General features: G+C 40.4%; 1 protein-coding gene across 4 annotated transcripts in view; it reads right to left on the bottom strand.

Moving 5' to 3' along the window:
- ITSN1 (intersectin 1) overlaps positions 1-21,222 on the bottom strand; it is a 212,080-nt gene that overhangs the window by 127,847 nt on the left and 63,011 nt on the right. For all 4 annotated transcript variants that reach the window (XM_035017643.1, XM_035017639.1, XM_035017640.1 and 1 more), the window contains exons 2-5: positions 16,706-16,765; positions 13,625-13,717; positions 11,997-12,060; positions 1,874-2,034 (exon numbers count right to left, since the gene is read on the bottom strand). In XM_035017643.1, the coding sequence (XP_034873534.1) occupies positions 1,874-2,034; positions 11,997-12,060; positions 13,625-13,717; positions 16,706-16,733 (346 nt within the window). In that variant the 5' untranslated portion in view covers positions 16,734-16,765. The remainder of the gene's footprint in view (positions 1-1,873; positions 2,035-11,996; positions 12,061-13,624; positions 13,718-16,705; positions 16,766-21,222) is intronic.

Below are 21,222 nucleotides of genomic sequence, written 5' to 3'. Positions count from 1 at the left end.
CTGCAACCTCATGAAAATAAATCAGCAGTGACTCTAGAGCGGAAAGTGCTGCCGCAGAATGGAATAAGAGAAGACATATTAAATGTTAGGGGAAGAATCTCTGACCCCCCGGGTTTGAGGGGAAAAGAGGAAACGGGATGCCTCTGGTTATTTGACTCTCTGTCCCCCCTGAGGTATCTTCTTACAGCACCGGAAGGGAAGCCAAAAGAAAACCCAATACCCTTTAGCTGTTTTAACCCATGGGTCCTGACCAAAGGTTGGCTACAGGGACCTTCAGGGATTCAGAGCCACCTGCACTTAAATAAGCTGGCTAACTAAGGACTGAGGGCTGTGAACACACGATGGACAAGGCCGACAAGGGCCCTGGTCACGTGGAATGGTCTGTATGTACTCCTCACCTCTGCTCTTCCTAGCCTTTGCTCATGCGTGATCTCCTGAGTTTCTTTCTTTCTCTTGGATCACGATCCTTCTTGCCTGAACCCAAACCTGCACCCTTCCCTTTATGACCACAAGTCTTGTGGCTAAACCTCACCAAAAGAAAGGCAATGCATAGTTTTTAATTGTAAATCTATTAAGTAAAACTACAGCATTTATTTATCTCAGCTTATCATTAATTGTATCAGAGACAACCTCCCTTACTCTTGACTGCCCCCTCCCAAACCTACTTCATATCACCTGTCATCAGATCTATCAGGAGGAAGGGAAACTCTAGCCACAATTTCTGTGTTTTGTTAAAACCGTCTAAGAATTTTCTGATGAATCAGATATTAGATCTGATTACTGTAATCTTTAAATCAACCTAAATCATTAAAGTCTAGGGTGAGAACAGAGAAGAAATCAGAACTCTTGGTGACCTTAGTCAATTAATTACTGATTACTTTTTAAGAAAAATATCTGGCTAAAAGGTATCTTTTTACCAAATTGTGTTTTAAACTGAGATACCATTTATTTTGTCCTGCTTCATTTTGTTCCAAGAAAGCATTTAATGTAGCCAGTTGTCTCAATACTATGAATTTAAAAATATGTTGCTAGATACCATTATCCAAAGGAGCTGTGTAGCCGCAGGGGAAAACAGAGGCTATGCAAACAGAAAGCCGAAGGGAAGCATAGGGCATTGTGAAGGGTCAAGGACGCAGTAAAAGCAATGAAAAGACCCAAGATGCAGTAGCAGACTGCAAGTGTATTCCTTTTACCCTGACAGTCTGGACCTTTGCTTTCATTCTGATTACTAGCATCTGTTAAAAAGAAAACCACAGGACCCAAATGGGGTCACTCGGGCCAAGTCACGAAACCTGGAGCTTAATACCCAAGCTAAGGGCAGGGTCAACCTCCCCCAGCAACATTGCCTTAAGCAGTCGGTCAGGAATTTTCAGATCAGCACCAGGGAGGTCATCTGTCCCAAGGGCCCTCTCCATCCCCCAAAGGAAGACGAGGTAATTGACCTGATAAAACCTCCTGGCCTTCCACTCCAGGGAAAGTGATCTTGCCAGGTACAATCCTTTCTTTTCTTTTGCTAACAACTTCCTTGCCCCACCCTCCTTCCTGTAAAAACCTTCCATTTCAGACAACAACTGTGAGCTCCTCTCTACTTGCTCCAAGGGATGCTGCCCAATTCAGGAACCACTTAGTAAAGTCAATTACAAGTTCAAATTTACTCAGGTGAACTTTTGCTCTTTAACACATGCTAGGGTTCGAATGTGAACATGGTCTTCTCCTCCAGCATTATCCGCCTGCAGAGGACCAGGACCATCATTTTTTGGACAGAACTGCCTCCTAGAGTATCACAAGGCTACAAACTGCAGAGGGGAAAAGGGGAAAAATTATTTTTAAGATCTACAAAGAAATATAGGAACCAAGTCCTTTTCAGACTTACCAAAGGCTGGTGCACTAGAAATAGCAACGGGCTGCTGTTTCATGACAGGGGGAAGTGCAGAAGGGAGCTGATATCCTTGCAGCTTGAGTTTGATGAGTTTCATAGCTATGGAAAACTCCACTTGATCCATTCGTCCATCATTGTTCATATCAGCTAGTGCCCTGCAAACCAACATCGAGGGCGAGGAATGACTCTGACCATAAAAGAACCTTTCCTAAACCACCCTTCCCATCCACACTTGTCAGCCCGGGGGGAAAGAGAAGAGAAGAAAACCAAACAGACCAAACCAAACCAAAACTTGTTTACCAAGCTATAGGGAGTAACCTGGGAATACTGACAAGGTTTTGTATAAAAGTAAAATACTTTCTATTGTGTTATTCTTTACTTATAGGATACATGAAGTAATTTTTAATCTGAATGCCAGGATATGCACTTTGGATATCAAATGGGATTCTTTTTGAGGTGGCGAAAAATGTTCTAAAGTTGGATAGTGGCCATGACTGCATGACTCTGTGAACACACTAAAAACCAGTGAATTATACATTTAAAAAGGGTGAATTTTATTGTGTGAATTATGTCACAATAAAGATGTTAGGGGAAGGGGCACTTGGCTGGCTCAGGGTCAGGAGTTCAAGCCCCATGTTTCCCCTAAAAAGTTATTAGGGGGAAAGGGTAGGAAAAGAGAGTTTATTTCTATGGATACTTGACCAGACAGCACCAACTCCTCTGTGGGGTTCCACGAACCTCACCATGGAGACTATGCTACGATATAGTTCTCCTACCTTTAAAGATGTGAACATTAATTAAATGAGCCTACACATGTAAAAATGGTACTCAGGCATAAATGATCAAGTGTAACTTGCAATGAGTATTTTCCTCCCCAGGTTTTAATTTTTATTTTTTCTTTCTTTCCTTTCTTTCTTTTTTTTTTTTAACTGAAGTAGATTTGACAATGTTATGTTAGTTTCAGGTGCAATGAGCTTTAAGCATAGCATCTCAAAGAAACTTAATAAGCAAAAGAAAAGGTTTTTACAAGTGGAAATGACTTCATGCAAACTACAACTGTGCATATTCACAATGAACCTCTTTTTTAATTTCTTTCTTTCTTTTTTTTTTTAATTTTATTTATTTGACATAGAGACAGAGAGAGAGGGAACACAAGCAGGAGGAGTAGGAGAGGGAGAAGCAGGCTTCCAGCTGAGCAGGGAGCCTGATGCGGGGCTCGATCCCAGGATGCTGGGATCATGACCTGAGCTGAAGGCAGTCGCTTAACCAACTGAGCCACCCAGGCGCCCCCTTTTTTAATTTTTTTAGTTAACATGTATTGTTTGAGGGGTACAGGTCTGTGATTCATCCGTCTTACACAAAACCCAGTGCTCACCACAACACACACCCTCCCCAGTGTCCATCACCGGGCCACCCCCCTCCCCTCCAGCAGCCCTCAGTTTGTTTCCTAAGATTAGGAGTCTCCTATGGTTTGTCTCCCTCTCTGGTTTTGTTTTGTTTCATTTTTCAACTCTTCTGCATGAAAAATGTTCATCCCTTGGGGCGCTTGGGTGGCTCAGTCAGTTAAGTGTCTGCCTTTGGCTCCAGTCATGAAACCAGGGCCCTGAGATCAAGCATCACACTGGGCTCCCTGCTCAGCAGGAAGCCTGCTTCTCCCTCTCCTCCCTGTTCATGCTCTCTCTCGCTATCTCTGTCTCTCTCTCTCAAATAAATAAATAAAATCTTAAAAAAAAATGTTCATCCAGATCTCATTTTTTAGTCTAGATATTAAAAATGTTAAAATGATTATTTTTAAACCGATCTACTTTATTTGAAACAAGTGATAAGACCAGCTACTCCAATTAAATTACCATGACTAGCCATCTTTTAAATGAGCCATATCTAGGTAGTGTCCAAAAAAGACAATTAAGTTTGATAGAAAATTATCCTATATTGCCGGAGTTAACTCAAGGAAAGAAAACATAAAACACAATGAAAAGCATGACATACAACAAATATTAAAAATCTCTATAAGCTGTAAGAGTCAACACTATTCTTTTAAAAAGTAAAAAAAAAAGGGGCGCCTAGGTGGCTCAGTCAGTTAAGCACCTGCCTTCAGCTCAGGTCATGATCCCAGGGTCCTGGGATCAAGCACCAAGGCATTCTCCCTCTCCCTCTGCCTCTGCCTGACATCCCCCCTACTTGTGCTCTCTCTGTCAAATAAATAAACAAATAAAATCTTTAAAAAAAAAAAAAAGGTAAGAAAAAGTCATCAAGTGGGAGATGGGCTACAGAAACCACATTTGTGCCTCAGGTAGGTGCAGACCTCAGCTCTCCTGCAGTCAATGATCCCCTTCGGCAAACCCCACCAGTGGAGTCCAAATTCCATTCACCAAAAGTGAGCCTGAGGGTCATTCCGCATATGGACCTTGGTCACTTGAATTAGTACATGAACTGCTCATTTACATCCTTTGTTAATAAGTTTTCTGATGGACTACGTGTCTTTTTCTTGTCAGTTTATAAAAGATCATTGTATGTTACATATCCACTGTTTATCTGTCAATTGTTGATTTTTTAAAATTTATCATTGGCCCATTTGTGTATAATATCTTTACTGTAAGAAATTCTACATTTTTATACCATATGATTTCGCTTACACGTGGAATCCAAAGAACAAAACAAACAAAATGGAAACAGACTCATACATGTCAAGTCACTGTTACACACTTGAAATTAATATAATACAACTTTTTTTAACTAATCCAGCCTCTTCTCATGGAACTAAAAAATACTTTTGCTGTATATTATGTTCATGTGAAGTGATACCTATTTCTGGATTATCTACTCTGAACAATTCCCAGTTCAATAAGACAGTGATCTGATCATACTGACTCCATGGTACAGTCTAGTATCTGGCAAGACTTTTCTTTTCTTGGGGCGCCTGGGTGGCTCAGTCGGTGAAGCGTCTGACTCTTGATTTTGGCTCAGGTCATGATCTCAGGGTCATGAGATGACGCGCCACGTCGGCTCCCTGCTCAGTGCAGAGTCTGCTTGTCCTCCCTCTGTTCCTCCCCCCACTCGCTCTCTCACTCTCTGTCTCTCTCAAATAAATAAATAAATAAATAAAATCTAAAAAATAACTTATTTTCTTAAATTTTGTTCAGCTATTCACAGATGTTAGTTTTCTTCCCTATGAATTTTAAAGATCATTTATCTATTCTACAAACAACCCTACTGGGATCCAAGCTGCAACTGCATTAAAGAGCCCACCAAAGACAATAGTATGTCTGTCTATCTGTTCAAATTTACAAATATTTCCTTTAATAAGATTAGATAACTTTGGGAGCACCTGGGTGGCTAAGTCGCTTAAGAGTCAGTTAAGCACCAGACTCTTGATTTTGTCTCAGGTCGCGATCTCAGGGTCATGGGATCAAGCCCCCATGTGGGGCTCCCCACTTAGCAGGGAGTCTGCTTGAGATTCTCTCTCTCAATCTCCCTCTGCCCCTGCCACCCATTCTCTCTCTTTCTCTAAAATAAATGAAAAATAAATCTGTTTTTAAGAAGGATTGATCACTTTTTTTACGTAAGTACTTTTCTTTTTTTAATTTTTTAAAAGATTTTATTTTATTGATTGATTGAGAGATAGAGAGAGAAAGAGAATGCCAACAGGGAATGGGGCAGAGACAGAAGGAGAGCAGGCTCCACACTGAGCCCGGAGCCCGATGTAGGGCTCAATCCCATGACCCTAAGAGTCGGATGCTTATAACTGACCGAGCCACCCAGGCACCCCAGTCACTTTTCTTATTAAATGTATTCTTGGGAGTTTTATCATTTCCATCACTATTTTATTTTATTTATTTATTTTTTTTTCCATCACTATTTTAAATGGAACATTTCCCCGTTTCCGTATTTCGGTGCTTACTTCCAGCATAGAGAAAAATTTTGCTTTTAACAATCATTTATGCTATATTCAGCTATCTCACCAAACTTCTATAAATATTTTTTTAACCTAAAATCTCTTAAGTTTGTTAAATATATTATTACATAACTAGCAAAAAAAGAGTTAACTTTCGTTTCCATTATTTATACACTTCCTCTTTTTTATTGGTCTTACTGCCTCTAAGATATCATTGAATGTGTGAGCATCCTGCTAAGTTCTGGATTTCAATGAAAGGGCTGCAGTGTTTCACTGTTTAGAGTAACATTTGGTAGTGATCTTTAGAAAGTAACCTAACATATTTAAAAAGTTTCCTTTCTACATATTAGAAATGGTTACTATATATATATATATTTTTTTTTTTTAATCAAATGCCTACTCAGCATCTGCTAATCTGATCACACTTCCTTTTTTCTTTTGCTATAATATTAAGAGAATGCCTTGATTCTGAACCAAACTTGCATCCCTGGCATAAACTCAAGTTGGTCATAATTTTGAATATATTGTGGAATTCTATTTGCTAAGATTTTGTTTTGATTTTTGTATCTATATTCATAATTGAGACTGGTCTCTGGTTGTTTTATTTTTGTAACTATCTTTCAGGTTTTATAAAGGAAGTTAAATAAGTAAAACGAGAGGTCAACCTTCCTTCTTTTCCTAAGTTTTTCTGAAAAGATATTCAGCTGTATCAGATGGTTCTCAGGGAAGAAAAAACTTGCCAACAATCAACATCAACATGCATACTTAAAAAAAAAAAAAAATCAAGCAGAGAGATTCTCACTCCCTATTCCCAACATCACAGCCCCCCAAAACATATTTTCTAATGAGAAACAAATATCCAATGTGGGATAATGACTAGTTGGGGGAGAAGAGACTTGCTAGTACCGTTAAGAGTTTAATTAGAACAATTTCATGTCTCTAAAAACCTTCCACTGAAGTGCCTCAGTGGGAGAGGAGAGGAGACATAATTCTCAAGTTCCAGGTGCTTGACTTTAAGCCACCCACCACAATCCCACATTTTTTCTGAAAATTTGGCGTGATCTTTCTTAAAACCTGTTTCCCTCAACTAACAGAACATTAAGTGTTGGGACTCATTGATAGTGGTAACTCAAAGGACTTTATGCAAATACAGTAGTTACTGCTACAAAGCTCAGCTTTCTCCCCACTCCCCTCTCCCAATGAAAAAGCTGGAACTCTGGAAGAGCTGAAATTCTATTTCTCTAGGTTTCTCTGCAAAAAAACAACTTCAGCTCTGCCATCCACTTTCATCTCCCATCTATAGTTTACTCATGTCTAATAATCCCCCTGAAAGATGAACTAAAAGGCTAGGGAATCCTAAAATTAAATTCACAAAATTTCCAAAGTAAAAAAACACATATGCAAAAAACAAGCTTAAGTCAAACAATTACTGTATATGACTCTTAAAAACGAACTAACCTTAAATACATAGCACACATACATAGCAACAGGCAGGGCTGAGATGAGAAGGGGACCACAGGGATGCCAAAATCTTAAGGGACAAATAAACCATGTGTCCCTCTCATGCACTTTAGGTTACAACTCCAAATGAAGGGAAATCTGGCAACATCTACAGAACTACCTATGCATTTACTCTTTGACCTAGCAAATCCATTCATAGGAATTTACCCTGAAGATACACCAACAATATAAAAATGTTTATGATTTAGTTCATTCATTGCTACATTATTCGAAATAACTGTAACATGCACACACACAGGAGACTGGTTGAATATACTAAGGTGTATTTTCTACAGTGAGTACTATGTAACTGCAGGAAAAAAAGAGAGAAAGAAAGACATCTCTATGGAATGATACCAGTGATTTCCAGAATGTGTTAAGTGAGAAAAGCAAAGAACACAGGAACATTTAAAGGCGGTAACCTTTAAATAAGAAGGAAGAGGAAATAATTAAAATTTAGATACACACACATGACATATTATGAAGCTGTTTTTTCCACAAAAATAAACAAAGGAAAGATGATAAACTAATTCAGTAGATGAGCAGAGGGACGAAGTGATATATATATATAGAATATAGAGTTACAGACTGAGGATACAGTCTCTCTGCATTCCTTTTGGTACAGTGTTGGCTTTTGGAACCTTGTTAATGTATGACGTATTCAGAAATAAAATTAAGTCCACAAAGGAGATCCCTAAACTGAATAAAAACAAAAACAAATCAACCCAACCCTATTTTAAGTAAATGGCATACCCAAAGAGGAGGAGTAACAGAGGACTTCATGTATCCTCAGTCTATAACCAACAAGAAGTATGAATGAAGTACTTCTGAACTCCAGGGACTGTTTGGGCAGCGGACCTGAGTGTGGCAATGCTGAAGGTACTCTTTATTCTAGGACTAAAGAACAAGACCAGCCTCCACTCACGCACCTCATTCCCTGCGCCGGAGCTGAAAGCCTGTGGGCCTTTAGGGCCCATCTCACCCACAGAGGCTGCTCACGGATACCCACCTCTCACTGTGCAGATCAATCCAGCCTACTCGCTCATTCATTCATTTGCTTTTTTATTCATCCAACAAGTAATTCTTGAGGGCACCACCTACTAAAGTCTAGGCCCTTTCTAGGAATTGGTGTTAGTACTGTGAAAAAGACAGGAGAAGGTTCCTGCCCTCACAGAGCTGATATTTTAGGACAAGTAGACGCTAAGTGAGAAAACTAATCAAATTCTTCCCCGTGATGTTAGTGCTGTTCAGAAATAAAACGAGGTAGTGGGAAAGAGAAGACGGTGGGTAGGAGCAGGTGGGCAGAAGGAACTACTCTAGATGAGTGGTCAGGAAGTACTTCTCTGAAACCAGAAGAGTACTCAGCCAGCCAGCTGTGTGAGGATCTTGAGAAGAACCCTATTACAGATTACAAGAGGAAATAACAAGCGCAATGCCCCAGAGGCAAGGAGGAGCCTGGCCCATATCAACAGAGAAAAGGTCAGATGAAAAAAGGCCAGAGCCAGCTCCAGTTGGGAGCCTAGACAGGACTTTTGGGTTTTCTTCTCAATGGGGAGTTTAAAATGGATTTACTTTTTCCAAAGACAGTGTGGGCGCTGTATTGAGAATGAAATCTAAAGGGGCAAGTGTGAGAAAGACTCCAGGAGAAATGCTGACCGGTGGGCCCAGGTGGGATGACAAATGAGGACAGTAGCAACGGAGACAGAAGGAAATGGCCAAATGGGGGGAAAGTCTGTAAATGGAACCAAAGGAATACGCTGATGGACTGAATGTGGAGGGTGAGGAAAAAAGAGGAGACAAGCGTGGCTCCCAGCAGCCGGACAGATGCTCGATTCTATGAACTGAGGACGGAGGGGATGAGGGATGCAGGAGCGGGGAACAAGAGTCCAGGATGCCTTTCTTTCTTTCTTTTTTTGGTGAGTTTGGCAAATTGATCTTGTTGGGGGCTGAAGGTTCCTTTGACATATACACAGAAGTGTCCTAAGGAACTAGTTGTTACACAGCTGTTGGCCCTGCCTCCACGCCCCACCCTTGAACAGACCACCAAGCTGTTCTCGTAGTTGCGATTATATCTCTGGCTCCTGCCTTCTCTCTCAGGGCTAACTCTGAAGAAGTCAGGTATTGCTCAGGGTACTAAGTGAATAAGTATCAGAGGTAGTGCTGAAAGACAGATTTTACTCATAATTTGCACTACACTATTCCATCATCTTAGCAGGACATCTGTGGTTCATGAAATCTATGACTCCTCAAAGATATTTCTTCTGGGAAAAGATACTTAGAGGTGTGTTTCCCTCCCCGCAATAACAATTCTTGATAAAAGGAAAACACGCCATCACAAATTTATTTAAGAAAATGTCAGAAAAAATTAAAGATAAAGAACAGTTTTGACTCAAGCAAGACTGCCAATTCCTCATCTTTGTTGTTAATAAAAATTTTCACTATAAAAATAATAAGTTGGAAAAATGACCTTAATATGCTTAGCTAAAAACAGTTTGGAAAGCTGACAGCTGTCTTAACTGAAACAAAGTGAAATTTACTAGATGATACTTTATTTTTCTTCACTACGCTTACTATCATGTGACAATTTTTATACTATTAACTATATCCTTTCACCAGACTGCAATTTCTATGAAAGCATGGATTTTGTCTATTCTGTTCACTGCTGCATCCCAAGCACCTACAATAGTCACTGACCCATAGAAGACATGCAATAAATATTTTTCCACTGTTGCATGAATAAATGTAATGAGAGATTTTCCTGCAGCACATACACATCATAAAATTGCTTCCTGAATGAACATTCATAAATTGGGAATATGACCTAAAAGAATTCAATGGAAGAAGTTATGCCTGAGAAAGGAAGGTTGTAGTAAGCAACCTTGACTGCTGGTGTAAGAACAATCATATACCAGAACACAAAGCAAAAGAAATCTTCTTACACTTAACACAGATGTCACATGTCTCTCGAATTTAAACTCAGGCACTTAACTGCCAGGTCAGTGCCCCTGTGCTCACATGAGCATGAGTTCTTGCTCTCTCCTCCACCTCCCCACCCCTTGGCAAAATTTTTACTTTATTTTATTTATTTATTTTTTTTAAAGATTTTATTTATTTGATAGAGAGAGACATAGTGAGAGAGGGAACACAAGTAGGGGGAGTGGGAGAGGGAGAAGTAGGCCTCCCGCGGAGCAGGGAGCCCGATGCGGGGCTCGATCCCAGGACCCTGGGATCATGACCTGAGCCGAAAGCAGGCGCTTAATGACTGAGCCACCCAAGCACCCCTACCTTTTACTTTATTTTAAAAGCCATTCCAAAAACCTTGGTTATGTGACTTTCCCAGCTCAAAGTGGATCAGAAGTAAGAGCTAGAAGGGCATCATAGGAGGAGGCTCACCAATCGGAAGAGACAGTCTGGCAGCTAATATGCTGACAACCAGGAAAAAGAACATAAAGCAGACACCAAAAAAAGCGCAGGAATCTGGTATCATTTAGTTTCAATTCAAATTTATCCATATACAAATATATACATATATTTCCCATGAGAGTTTTGCTATTCAGAACACGGTAAATGATTTTCATACTGACATTGGTAATCAAGCTTGGACTACGTTCTGTAGACTCTGCTTGAAGACCACAGGGACTATGTCAATCTTTATTAATTTCCATTAAATTGTTAAGAAAGGTCGTTCATTTCGGGGGACAAGCAATCAGCTGGACAATTTAGTTATGGGGACTACCCAGTCCCTGATGATGACAGCAGGCACCGTTTTGGGTTTTGTTTTGAGGGCCTATTGGCCTATTACACGCTGGGCCCCACACTAAGTCATTTATATACAGTTTTTTACACAGTCCTTTCTGTACGGCCAATTTTTCCAACAAACTTGTCAGGAAAATACATCTGCCCATTTTCTAGATTAAGAAACAGAGGTTAGAGAGGATGAATACATGTTCAAATCATAAAGACCGAATGTAGTGCAGCTGGGATTCAAACACAGGTGTGTGACCACAAATCCTGTCCTCTTTCTACTACACAGCGAGCCGCCCGTACAATGCTAATAAACCCTGGAAATGAAGTATTAATTGCAAGAAACGCAAGGTGCGAGGAAAATGTGACTTCCTGGCAAGAGACCTCAGCGTGGCATGACCGAAGTCATAAACCTAAAATCCAAACTATTTGCCACTCTTTTTTATTGTCCCTTTCTCTCCTGTAGGTTCAAAAGACTGAATGCTTATTTGTGATCAAGGAATCAAGTTAATCAAGGAATTCAACATTATTTATTACGCATTTGCCTTGCACAACACTATAATAAATACAAGTTAATTTCACTATTCCCCTGGCTGTTTCACTACTAGCCCTCAAATATTTTCCTTACCTTGTGGTCAAAGATACAGAACCACTGCATTATAGAGCAAGAAATGTGGGACATTCAGATGAGTATGGGTGATGTAGATGAAGCTAAAATAAACTAATGAGAAAATATCAAAATGTAGACTTCTCCACTGGAAATTCAGGTTTTTGACAATGTTACCCTACAAATGTCACCACTTTTTCTTTTTTTCTTTAATGTTCCACATCGAAAGATACTTTTCACAAGTATTCTCTGGTAAGAAGTAGTAGAGTATTTCAGACTAGAGATTTATGTTCGCCTTCAAGATCGTAAGAAATCATATTACTGGAATATTTTATTTTACCTCCTTCTGCTTATGTGAAGTTCCAACTTACCATATCTGTGCTAAAACAGGTTGAGGTAACCCAGATTGAAAAAAAAAGTTTCTAGCTTGATCACCTGTAAATTAAATAGAAAACGTTTCAGAAAAGAAACAGCTGACAGATATATTCTTACAGCAAAATTGCAAAAATAAGAGGCTAGTAATTCTGCAAATACAGACTTAAATATACGATAAGAGCCAAATGGTAAGTCTATAAGCAACAGTAAAATGAATCCATCAGATTCACTGACAAATTCACTGACTTTAGAACACTTTAAAAATTCAGAAAAAAGGGCCTATCAAGTGCAGGGGTAGATTGTCCACTTTAATTAACCTGCTATTAAGTAACATGGGAACAGCTATACATATGACAATGCACATCTATAGGAATCCTCAAGAAACTGATGACCCACACTTCTACTTTTTTAAGTTCTCTGCGACTCTTAATATCTACTCTTCAAATTGTCAGTGCTTCTGCTATATTTATGGGGTAAAAGTAACAATATTTACAAGATTCATAGCAACAATTAAGAATTGGGTGCCTGGGTGGCTCAGTTAGTTAAGCATCTGCCCTCGGCTCAGGTCATGATCCCAGGGTCCTCTGGGATCCCACTCCCACTCCCCCTGTTTGTGCTCTTTCTCTCTGTCAAAATAAATAAAAAAAAATCTTTAAAAAAAAATTAAGAATTAACAATTTAAAGAGAACTGTGATACACACACACACAAACAAGTCCCCAGGAAATCTAGATCCCATTTTCCCTAAAGCTATCTCCTGAAGGATAACCCAACAGAAAAGATAATAGAAAAGGCAGGGGCACCTGGGGGCCTCAGTCAGTTCAGCAACCGACTCTTGCTTTCAGCTGGAGTCATGATCTCGGGGTCCTGGGATCAGCCCTCACGTCAGGCTCCGCGCTCAGCACAGAGTCTTCTTGTCCCACTCCCTCCTCCTCTCCCCCGTCCCTCCCTCATGGGCATGCTCTCTCTCTCTCTCTCAAATAAATAAATAAATAAATCTTAAAAAAGAAAAGAAAACGCAAACTACAAAAGGAACAATAAGAGAACTCTGTTGTTTTAAGTATTCAGAATCTGTTCATTTATTTATATTTCCCAAACCAGTTCAAGATCAGAATTAAACAAGCATTTTAGCTCAAGGACCATAGTCCATTGCTTTACTACTTAAAGAATATGGTCCAGGGGCGCCTGGGTGGCTCAGTTAGTTAAGCGACTGTCTTCGGCTCAGGTCATGATCCTGGAGTCCCGGGATCGAGTCCCGCATCGGGCTCCCTGCTTGGCAGGGAGTCTGCTTCTCCCTCTGATCCTCCTCCCTCTCATGCTCTCTGTCTCCCATTCTCTCTCTCAATAAATAAATAAAATCTTAAAAAAAAAAAAAAAGAATATGGTCAACTGACCTTTACCAACTCCCGTAAGTGTTATGCCCACAACAAGTGGCTTGACATCCATAAAGGGATGCAAACAGGTTTGAATGCGGTACAGGTAAAGCAACTGAAAAAATACAGGCCCAGATGTCCACCTGGGTCATATGTGCCCACCTTAGCTTTGCATTTAGCTTTGCAAAATGGATTTTCCAGAGATATATGCACCACTGATAAGTAAAAATATAAAAATACTGATTCCAATTACCAGTAATAAATCCAGATATTGGCTTTAAACTATGGAACTGTTGATCATGCTTCGCTCTTTCTTCTACAGTTATGGCCCAGATATCCAGGCTGCCTATAAACCAAAGAAAAGAAAAATTATTCAGTGCAAAAAGAATAATAAAGTGCTCACATGCACTATCTCCCTAGTACTTCCAGATTCTTTCATTAGGTTATCAATTATTTGATTAATCAACATCTGTTTGTCCTTGGAAGTTATGCATGTAAGTTAGAAAATTAAAAGTAAAACAGGCCAAAATAAGAAAGATACTGGCACAAATTCTTTTTTAAAAAACTTATCCCGTTATCTTGTAGCTAGCAGGACTATATAGAGATATAAGTTAACAGCCATTTATTTACATAAACTCAAGCAACAATCCAATTTAAAACTACATTCTCAGGTGTTTTATTTATTTATTTATTTTTATTTGCGAGAGAGAGAAAGAGAGACAGAGAGCATGAGAGGGAGGAGGGTCAGAGGGAGAAGCAGACTCCCTGCTGAGTAGGGAGCCCGATGTGGGACTCGATCCCGGGACTCCAGGATCATGACCTGAGCCAAAGGCAGTCGCTTAACCAACTGAGCCACCCAGGCGCCCCTCAGGTGTTTTAAATGTCACAGGAGAGGGCGCCTGGGTGGCTCAGTCGTTAAGCGTCTGCCTTCGGCTCGGGTCATATCCCAGGGTCCTGGGATCGAGGCCCACATCCGGCTCCCTGCTCAGCGGGAAGCCTGCTTCTCCCTCTCCCACTGTGCCTGCTTGTGTTCCCTCTCTCACTGTGTCTCTCTGTCAAATAAATAAAAATAAATAAATCTTTAAATGTCACAGGAGAAAGTCAGGAATGAAGCAGAGTTTCACAATTCGTATCGCAAGTGATTCCATGAAAATCTTTTTGGAGTGACAAAAATATTGAAATACTGGATTGTAGTGGTGATTACTCAACTCTGTAAAGTTACTAAAAGTCACTGAATTGTACAGTTAAAACTGGTGCATTTTATGGTATGTAAACTATACCTCAATAAAGATGTGTTTAAAAATGGGTATCCTGGAAAAAGATAAAGGCAAACTGAAGAGAATGGGATTTGGGTTCTCCTTCAGTTTCAGCTCTAAGACTGACCAGATGCCCCTTCACTTCTGAGATCTTCCTCGCTTTCATCCTAGGTCTCCTCAGTGTGATCCAAAGTAATTTTAGATTACATAGATGAAAGACCTTCAAAAGGTCAGATACTCTCCAAAAAGGTGGGAACAGGCAATATGTATGTTTCATACAAAATACGAATGTGACCGGCACAAAAGCAAAATGTCTGAATGCCGGGGCGCCTGGGTGGCTCAGTTGCTAAGCGTCTGCCTTCGGCTCAGGTCATGGTCCCAGGGTCCTGGGATCGAGCCCCGCATCGGGCTCCCTGCTCAGCGGGAAGCCTGCTTCTCCCTCTCCTACTCCCCCTGCTTGTGTTCCCTCTCGCTATGTTTCTCTCTGTCAAATAAATAAAATCTTTAAAAAATAAAAAATAAAAAAATAAAAAAAAATGTCTGAATGTCACGCCTCCCCTCTCCATGTTGTCCAGTCGGACAGTGACAGGAAGAGTGAGATTCAGTCAGTCGCTGGAAACAGAGTTCCTGGCTGCCTCCTACATGCCAGTCACTGTGTCAGACATCAGAGACACCGTAGTGACCGAAGAAAGATATGATCCCTTCTCAGAGGCCTCATAATCCTGCAACTTCTACTGCCCTGTTGAAATCAATCCCCAGATGGGGCACCTGGGTGGCTCAGTCATTAAGCGTCTGCCTTCGGCTCAGGTCATGATCCCAGGGTCCTGGGATCGAGCCCCACATCGGGCTCCCTGCTCTGCAGGAAGCCTGCTTCTCCCTCTCCCTCTCCCCCTGCTTGTGTTCCCTCTCTCGCTGTGTCTCTCTCTGTCAAATAAATAAATAAAATCTTTAAAAAAAAAAAAAAGAAAGAAATCCGTCCCCAGAATTATAAACTAAAGCAACAGCAAAAACACAACAGAACACAAACCTGCTCAGTAACTAAGAAGAGGGACAAAAATAAAACAATAATGCTAATGGTGGTGAAAAGTTTGCAGGGCTCTGTGCTGGAATTCCACAGGGACTTTGACAGATGTGATCAGAGGGGTAGTGATTTGTGCCTCACTCTCCTCATGACTGGATCAGACAGTTGCCAAAAGGCAGCCATAATAATGGCGTCCTCTCTTTAAACAAAACAAAACAAAACAAAAACCTGGCCAGTAAGCAAAACTAGTATTTAACACTTTCATCATAATATTAGGAAAAATTACCTGAAAAAAACCATTTTATGCAGATTCATATGTTTTAAGCAGATAAAGTAAAACAAATGTCCTGCTTCCAATTCAGGCTTTGGGAAAAGTACAGAATAAATGACTCAGTCACTTTAACAAATACAATGTGAAGAGAAAACAGTGAAAGGCACAGGAGACACGTGAACTGAGAGCAATGTCTGGACCCTGAATTGAACCGACAAACCATAACAAAAAAAGGTCTGAAGACTGTCAGGGAAATTCTAACACTGACTTGATAGTTGAGGATATTAAGGAATTACTGTGAATTTTATAGGTATGATAATGGTATCATAGTTATGTCTTTAAGAGTGTTCACATCTTTCAGAAACACACGCTAAAATATTTGTGGGTGAAATGAAATGATGCCTGGGAGTTGCTTCCAAGGAATCCAGATGAAACAATATTAAAAATAGGGTTCAGAGGGGCGCCTGGCTGGCTCAGTCAGTTAAGCGTCTGGCTTGGGCTCAGGTCATGATCCAGGGGGTCCTGGGATGGAGCCCTGAGTCAGGCTCCTTGCTCAGCAGGGAGTCTGCTTCTCTCTCTGCCCCTCCCTCCTGCTCTGCTCTCTCTCAAATAAATAAATAAAATTTAAAAAAAAAAAAAAAAGGATCTTAGGGCACCTGGCTGGCTCAGTCGGTAAAGCATGTGACTCTTGGTCTCAGGGTCACTGGGCATGGAGCCTACTTTAAAGAAAAGAAGAAAGAAAAAGGTCTCGAATACATTAAAAAAGGAAAATCTTTGAAAACTTACCTCCAAAAGGTGTTAGAAACTGAGCCATGGTTCTGTCACTTTTACCTTGCTAATCGACGCCTGTAATTGAAATACAACATTTAAGTTTCTGAAAACTTCATTTCCTACATACATATAAACACACTACCACACTGTCTTTAGTTTTCAGAAACTGAGAGCAGTACCAGCGCTCGGGAACAGCACTACAAATCAAAGTTACAACCAAGGGGTTCATTCATTCATTGTCTGCAGTGTCCTAGCGCCAGGTACAATGACAGGCACTGCGCAACGCTGACGCAAGACTCTCCGGAAGCAAGAGGCTTTCAGTCTGGTGAGTGACACTATTAGCTCAGGACAGCCTGTTACATCACGACTGTGCTGTTTGTTACTCTTTAAATATATGCTTTTCTTCGCCATCTACATATACCAGCCCATCTGCTTGGTGGTTTTAACAGCGGCTTCTTTTAATGAGCACATAGTACACGCTGCACACTGTTTACAGAAGAGGAAAACGAGAATCAGAGAGATGAAGTGATCCGAGCAATACCACACATCTGGTGGCAGGGCTGGATTTGAGCAGGGCCAGCAAACCCCACAGCCTGTGTTCCACCCCTGAAAAACTGCCAATTTTGCGAAAGGTTGTAACCAATGTATACTGTACTAATGTCCAGAATACCAAACACAAACGCAACGCTCCAAAATCCAATCATGAACAGCCGATGTGAAACCAAGCCTGTCTTCTTCCCCAACAAAAATAATCCATAATGAGTATCATCCTTATGCTTAACAACATGGCAGACGAATATAGTTAAAAACGAGTACTAAGGGGCGCCTGGGTGGCTCAGTCGTTAGGCGTCTGCCTTCGGCTCAGGTCATGATCCCAGGGTCCTGGGATCGAGCCCCACATCGGGCTCCCTGCTCTGCGGGAAGCCTGCTTCTCCCTCTCCCACTCCCCCTGCTTGTGTTCCCTCTCTCGCTGTGTCTCTCTCTGTCAAATAAATAAATAAAATCTTTAAAAAAAAAAAAAACGAGTACTAAATATTCATACATTAAACAATTTATTTTATTTTTTTTTTAAAGATTTTATTTATTTATTCATGACAGACAGAGAGAGAGAGAGAGAGGCAGAGGGAGGAGCAGGGAGCCCAATGCGGGACTCAATCCCAGGACCCTGAGATCATGACCTGAGCCGAAGGCAGATGCTTAACCATCTGAGCCACCCAGGTGCCCCACATTAAACAATTTAGATACGTTCAGATTTTTAAAATGATAGTCCCCTGCCCTAATACTCTTCAATTTTATATTCCAATCTGTCCGTGGATTTTTTTCCCCCAACTATCATATTTTTAAACTTCCAAAAGCTCTTTCTTATTCTCAACTCTTTATTCCTACTGCCCTGTCTTTTCTTTTAATGGACACAACGTCTTTTACTCTCCTGATTTTTTTTTACTGGGGGAAGGGGGTGAGAAGGGAGTACTTTTGCTCTTTCATTTTCTTCTGTCTCTCATTTGATTTCTTTTTTGTTTGTTGGCTGATTGTTTGTTTTGGGTCTCTCTCACTTTTGAGGCTTTCCTCAGATATCTGGTGATCCCTGGCTGCTTCTTCATATTTAAGAGTAAGGCACTAAAAAAAATGGGCATGGGTGCCAGGTCTGTTGACAGATGGGCTTCTTAATACAATGGTCAGATGTGCCCAGTCACATTTCAGTAAGAGACCTCCAAACATCAGTATGCAGAGGTCTCTTTGCTGAAGTCGTTCGCTTTTACCAGACAGAAGTGTACGGCAGGGTGCTGGCTTTGGGGGAGGAACGGAAAAGAAAGGAAGACGTGAAGGGGCCTACACTTCCAAACATATGCTAACACATATGCCCTTTATCTTCAGCCCCAAGCTTCACCGTTCTGGTCAGCAGCCTCTCTGGTTCTAGGAAAAACAGGACTGAAGAAGTCACCTGTCTGCTGGGGATGCAGGAGAAGACATTCCAAAAGATCTGGATACAGATTTTTAAAGAACTTCCATTTCAGCTGCAGAACTGACCTCTGTCTTAGGCAGCCACCAAACACTCTGAAGCCTGTCAAGACATTCCTGGGGCCAGCTGACTTGTCCTCCATCTCTATCTGCCCTCTGTAGGCACTAGGTTGCACCTTTCTCTGAACTCAGTTACCATTCTGTTCACTCTCTGGTTCTAGAAAATTCTTAAAAGCTTTTGCTCACTGTCTTCTCCACTGTTATCTTTCTCCCTGTGAGTTAACGTCTGCCATGCTTCTGGTGTGACCACTGCAGACTTTATGGAAGAAGAAGAGAAAACACATGTGGTCAAGCAGCCATATTTAAGTGTGTGTCGGGCGGGGGGGCATTCTGGCTCCAGTTCTGAAGCAGGCTCCTTCTTCCTGCCAGTTCTCTTTAGAAACTATGACTGCTATTCTCTTCTTCCACTATTTCTCACTCAATACACTGTGTAGGGAAGCTTGATAATTTTCCAAAAAAAATTTTTTTAAGATTTTATTTATTTGAGAGAGAGAAGGAAAGAGAGTGGGAGGAGGAATAGAGGAAGAGGGACAAGCAGACAGCCCGCTGAGCAGGGAGCCTGACACGGGGCTCGATCCCAGGACCCTGAGATCATGACCTGAGCCAAAATCAAGAGTCAGACGCTCAACTGACTGAGCCACCCAGGTGCCCCAATAATTTTCCAGAAAATTTTAATGTGTTTCATCTCACTTAATCTTCATAATGCTCTTTAAACTGACAGATCATACCTGTTTTTTGTTGAGCTTTACAAAAGCAGTAAGCTCTTATTTTTAAAACCATAGTAAGGCAATTATTTCATATATATATAACATGAGAAAAACATTCTGTTCTGTTCTACTTCCCTTCTTTACTATTTATTGCAAAATAAAGAAAAGTAATTGATTTATCGATCTTCTTGGTACCCAGCCACTTTACCACATTTTCTTATTGGTGCTAAGTCTCTCAGATGAGTCTTTCTGGTTTTCTAGATCTACATCCTCTGGGAATAAAGAATTTAAGCTTACATTATGTGCCCAAACCAATAAAGCGAAGCTATATAATAGCCGGGACAGGAGGAACTTTTACGTTGCCCTTGACTGTCATGCTGATGGCTTTGGTATTTCATAACCAATGAAATAGGTTATGAATAGTTATATTTGCTGTTTTGTTTTGGTAAATAGCTTTTACCACATTTAGGCAGTTTCCTATTATTCTTATTTGACTTAAAATTTTCATTTAGAAATGGCTGCTAAATCTGTTCAGAGGCTTTTTTTTTTTTGAGTATTTAATAAGATGACCATGTATTTCTTTTTTAAGTAGCATACTAAATTATAGTGATAGATTTCCCAATACAAATTATCCTGGAATTTACATAATAAACCCAACTCAGATATGCATGCTACTCTTTTACTACATAACTAGGTCCAATTTGCTCATATTTTCTTCAGAATTTTTGCTTAAGAAAATGTTATGCATAATTCTATGCAACAGAGAATCGAGAGAAAGTAGATGTATTTCTACCTTACTATAAATTTCCACAATGATCTTTTAAAAAGGTATAATACACTTAATAGACCAAGAAATAAATGGAAATGTAAAAATTTAACAGTAAAAAGATCCCAAGAAAAAATAATTTTAGGGGTGTGTTTGAAGGAACAAATAATTCCTTTTACTAAAACCATTCCACAGAGAAAGATCAAATATTCCTCAATTCGGATTATGAAATTAGCATCATCAATACTAAACCATAATAACGAAAGCACAGACTACTGTCACTTTTCTGTAGATACAGTAATTATATACCTCACTTTTTTTTTCCTTTTTTTATTCTTATGTTAATCCCCATACATTACATCATTAGTTTTAGATGTAGTGTTCATTGTTTGTGCATAACACCCAGTTCTCCATGCAGAACATGCCCTCCTCAATACCCACCACCAGGCCAACCCATCCTCCCATCCCCCTCCCCCCCTTATATACCTCACTTTAAATATTTTACAGCTATTTTGAGAGAGTCACAGTCTGGCAAAGTAGAACAACTCCTATGGTCCAAAGTATATTGTAATCATCAGCAGCTCCTTGCAAAACATTTACGAGTATTAGCTGTTCACCATCCTTCCTAGAATTCAGGAAATCATTCCCCACCCTCTGTGAACCTCTTCTGCAAAAGTGTTCACCTATTACAAGCAATGTTAGACAAAATTTGTCTCCTGACCCTTCTAACCTCCCTCTCTGCTTCCCCTTCATCTCACATCCATTAGTGACAAGGGAATGCACTGCAACCCCAACCTGTGCCCTACACTTAAAAACTAATGCCCTTCTGTCTCTTTCTTCCCCTGTTCCTTAATTGTCACTGGTCTCAGCTGGATATTGGTAAGGAATGGACCTAATAAAAACTAAGCCACTTTGAGGTATGAAGAAGATGTACCCTCCAGATTTATTTACTAACACAAAAGTCCAAATGCTGGCTTAAGGATAAGATTGAAATAGTCCCACATACATTTCTTTTAACCACAGGGCCTTCAAATGCCATT

This window comes from Mirounga leonina, unplaced genomic scaffold (genome assembly GCF_011800145.1).
Source record: "Mirounga leonina isolate KUSES-001 unplaced genomic scaffold, KU_Mleo_1.0 Mir_172, whole genome shotgun sequence".
NCBI lineage: Eukaryota > Metazoa > Chordata > Mammalia > Carnivora > Phocidae > Mirounga > Mirounga leonina.
This window is presented reverse-complemented; position numbering and strand designations above follow the sequence as displayed.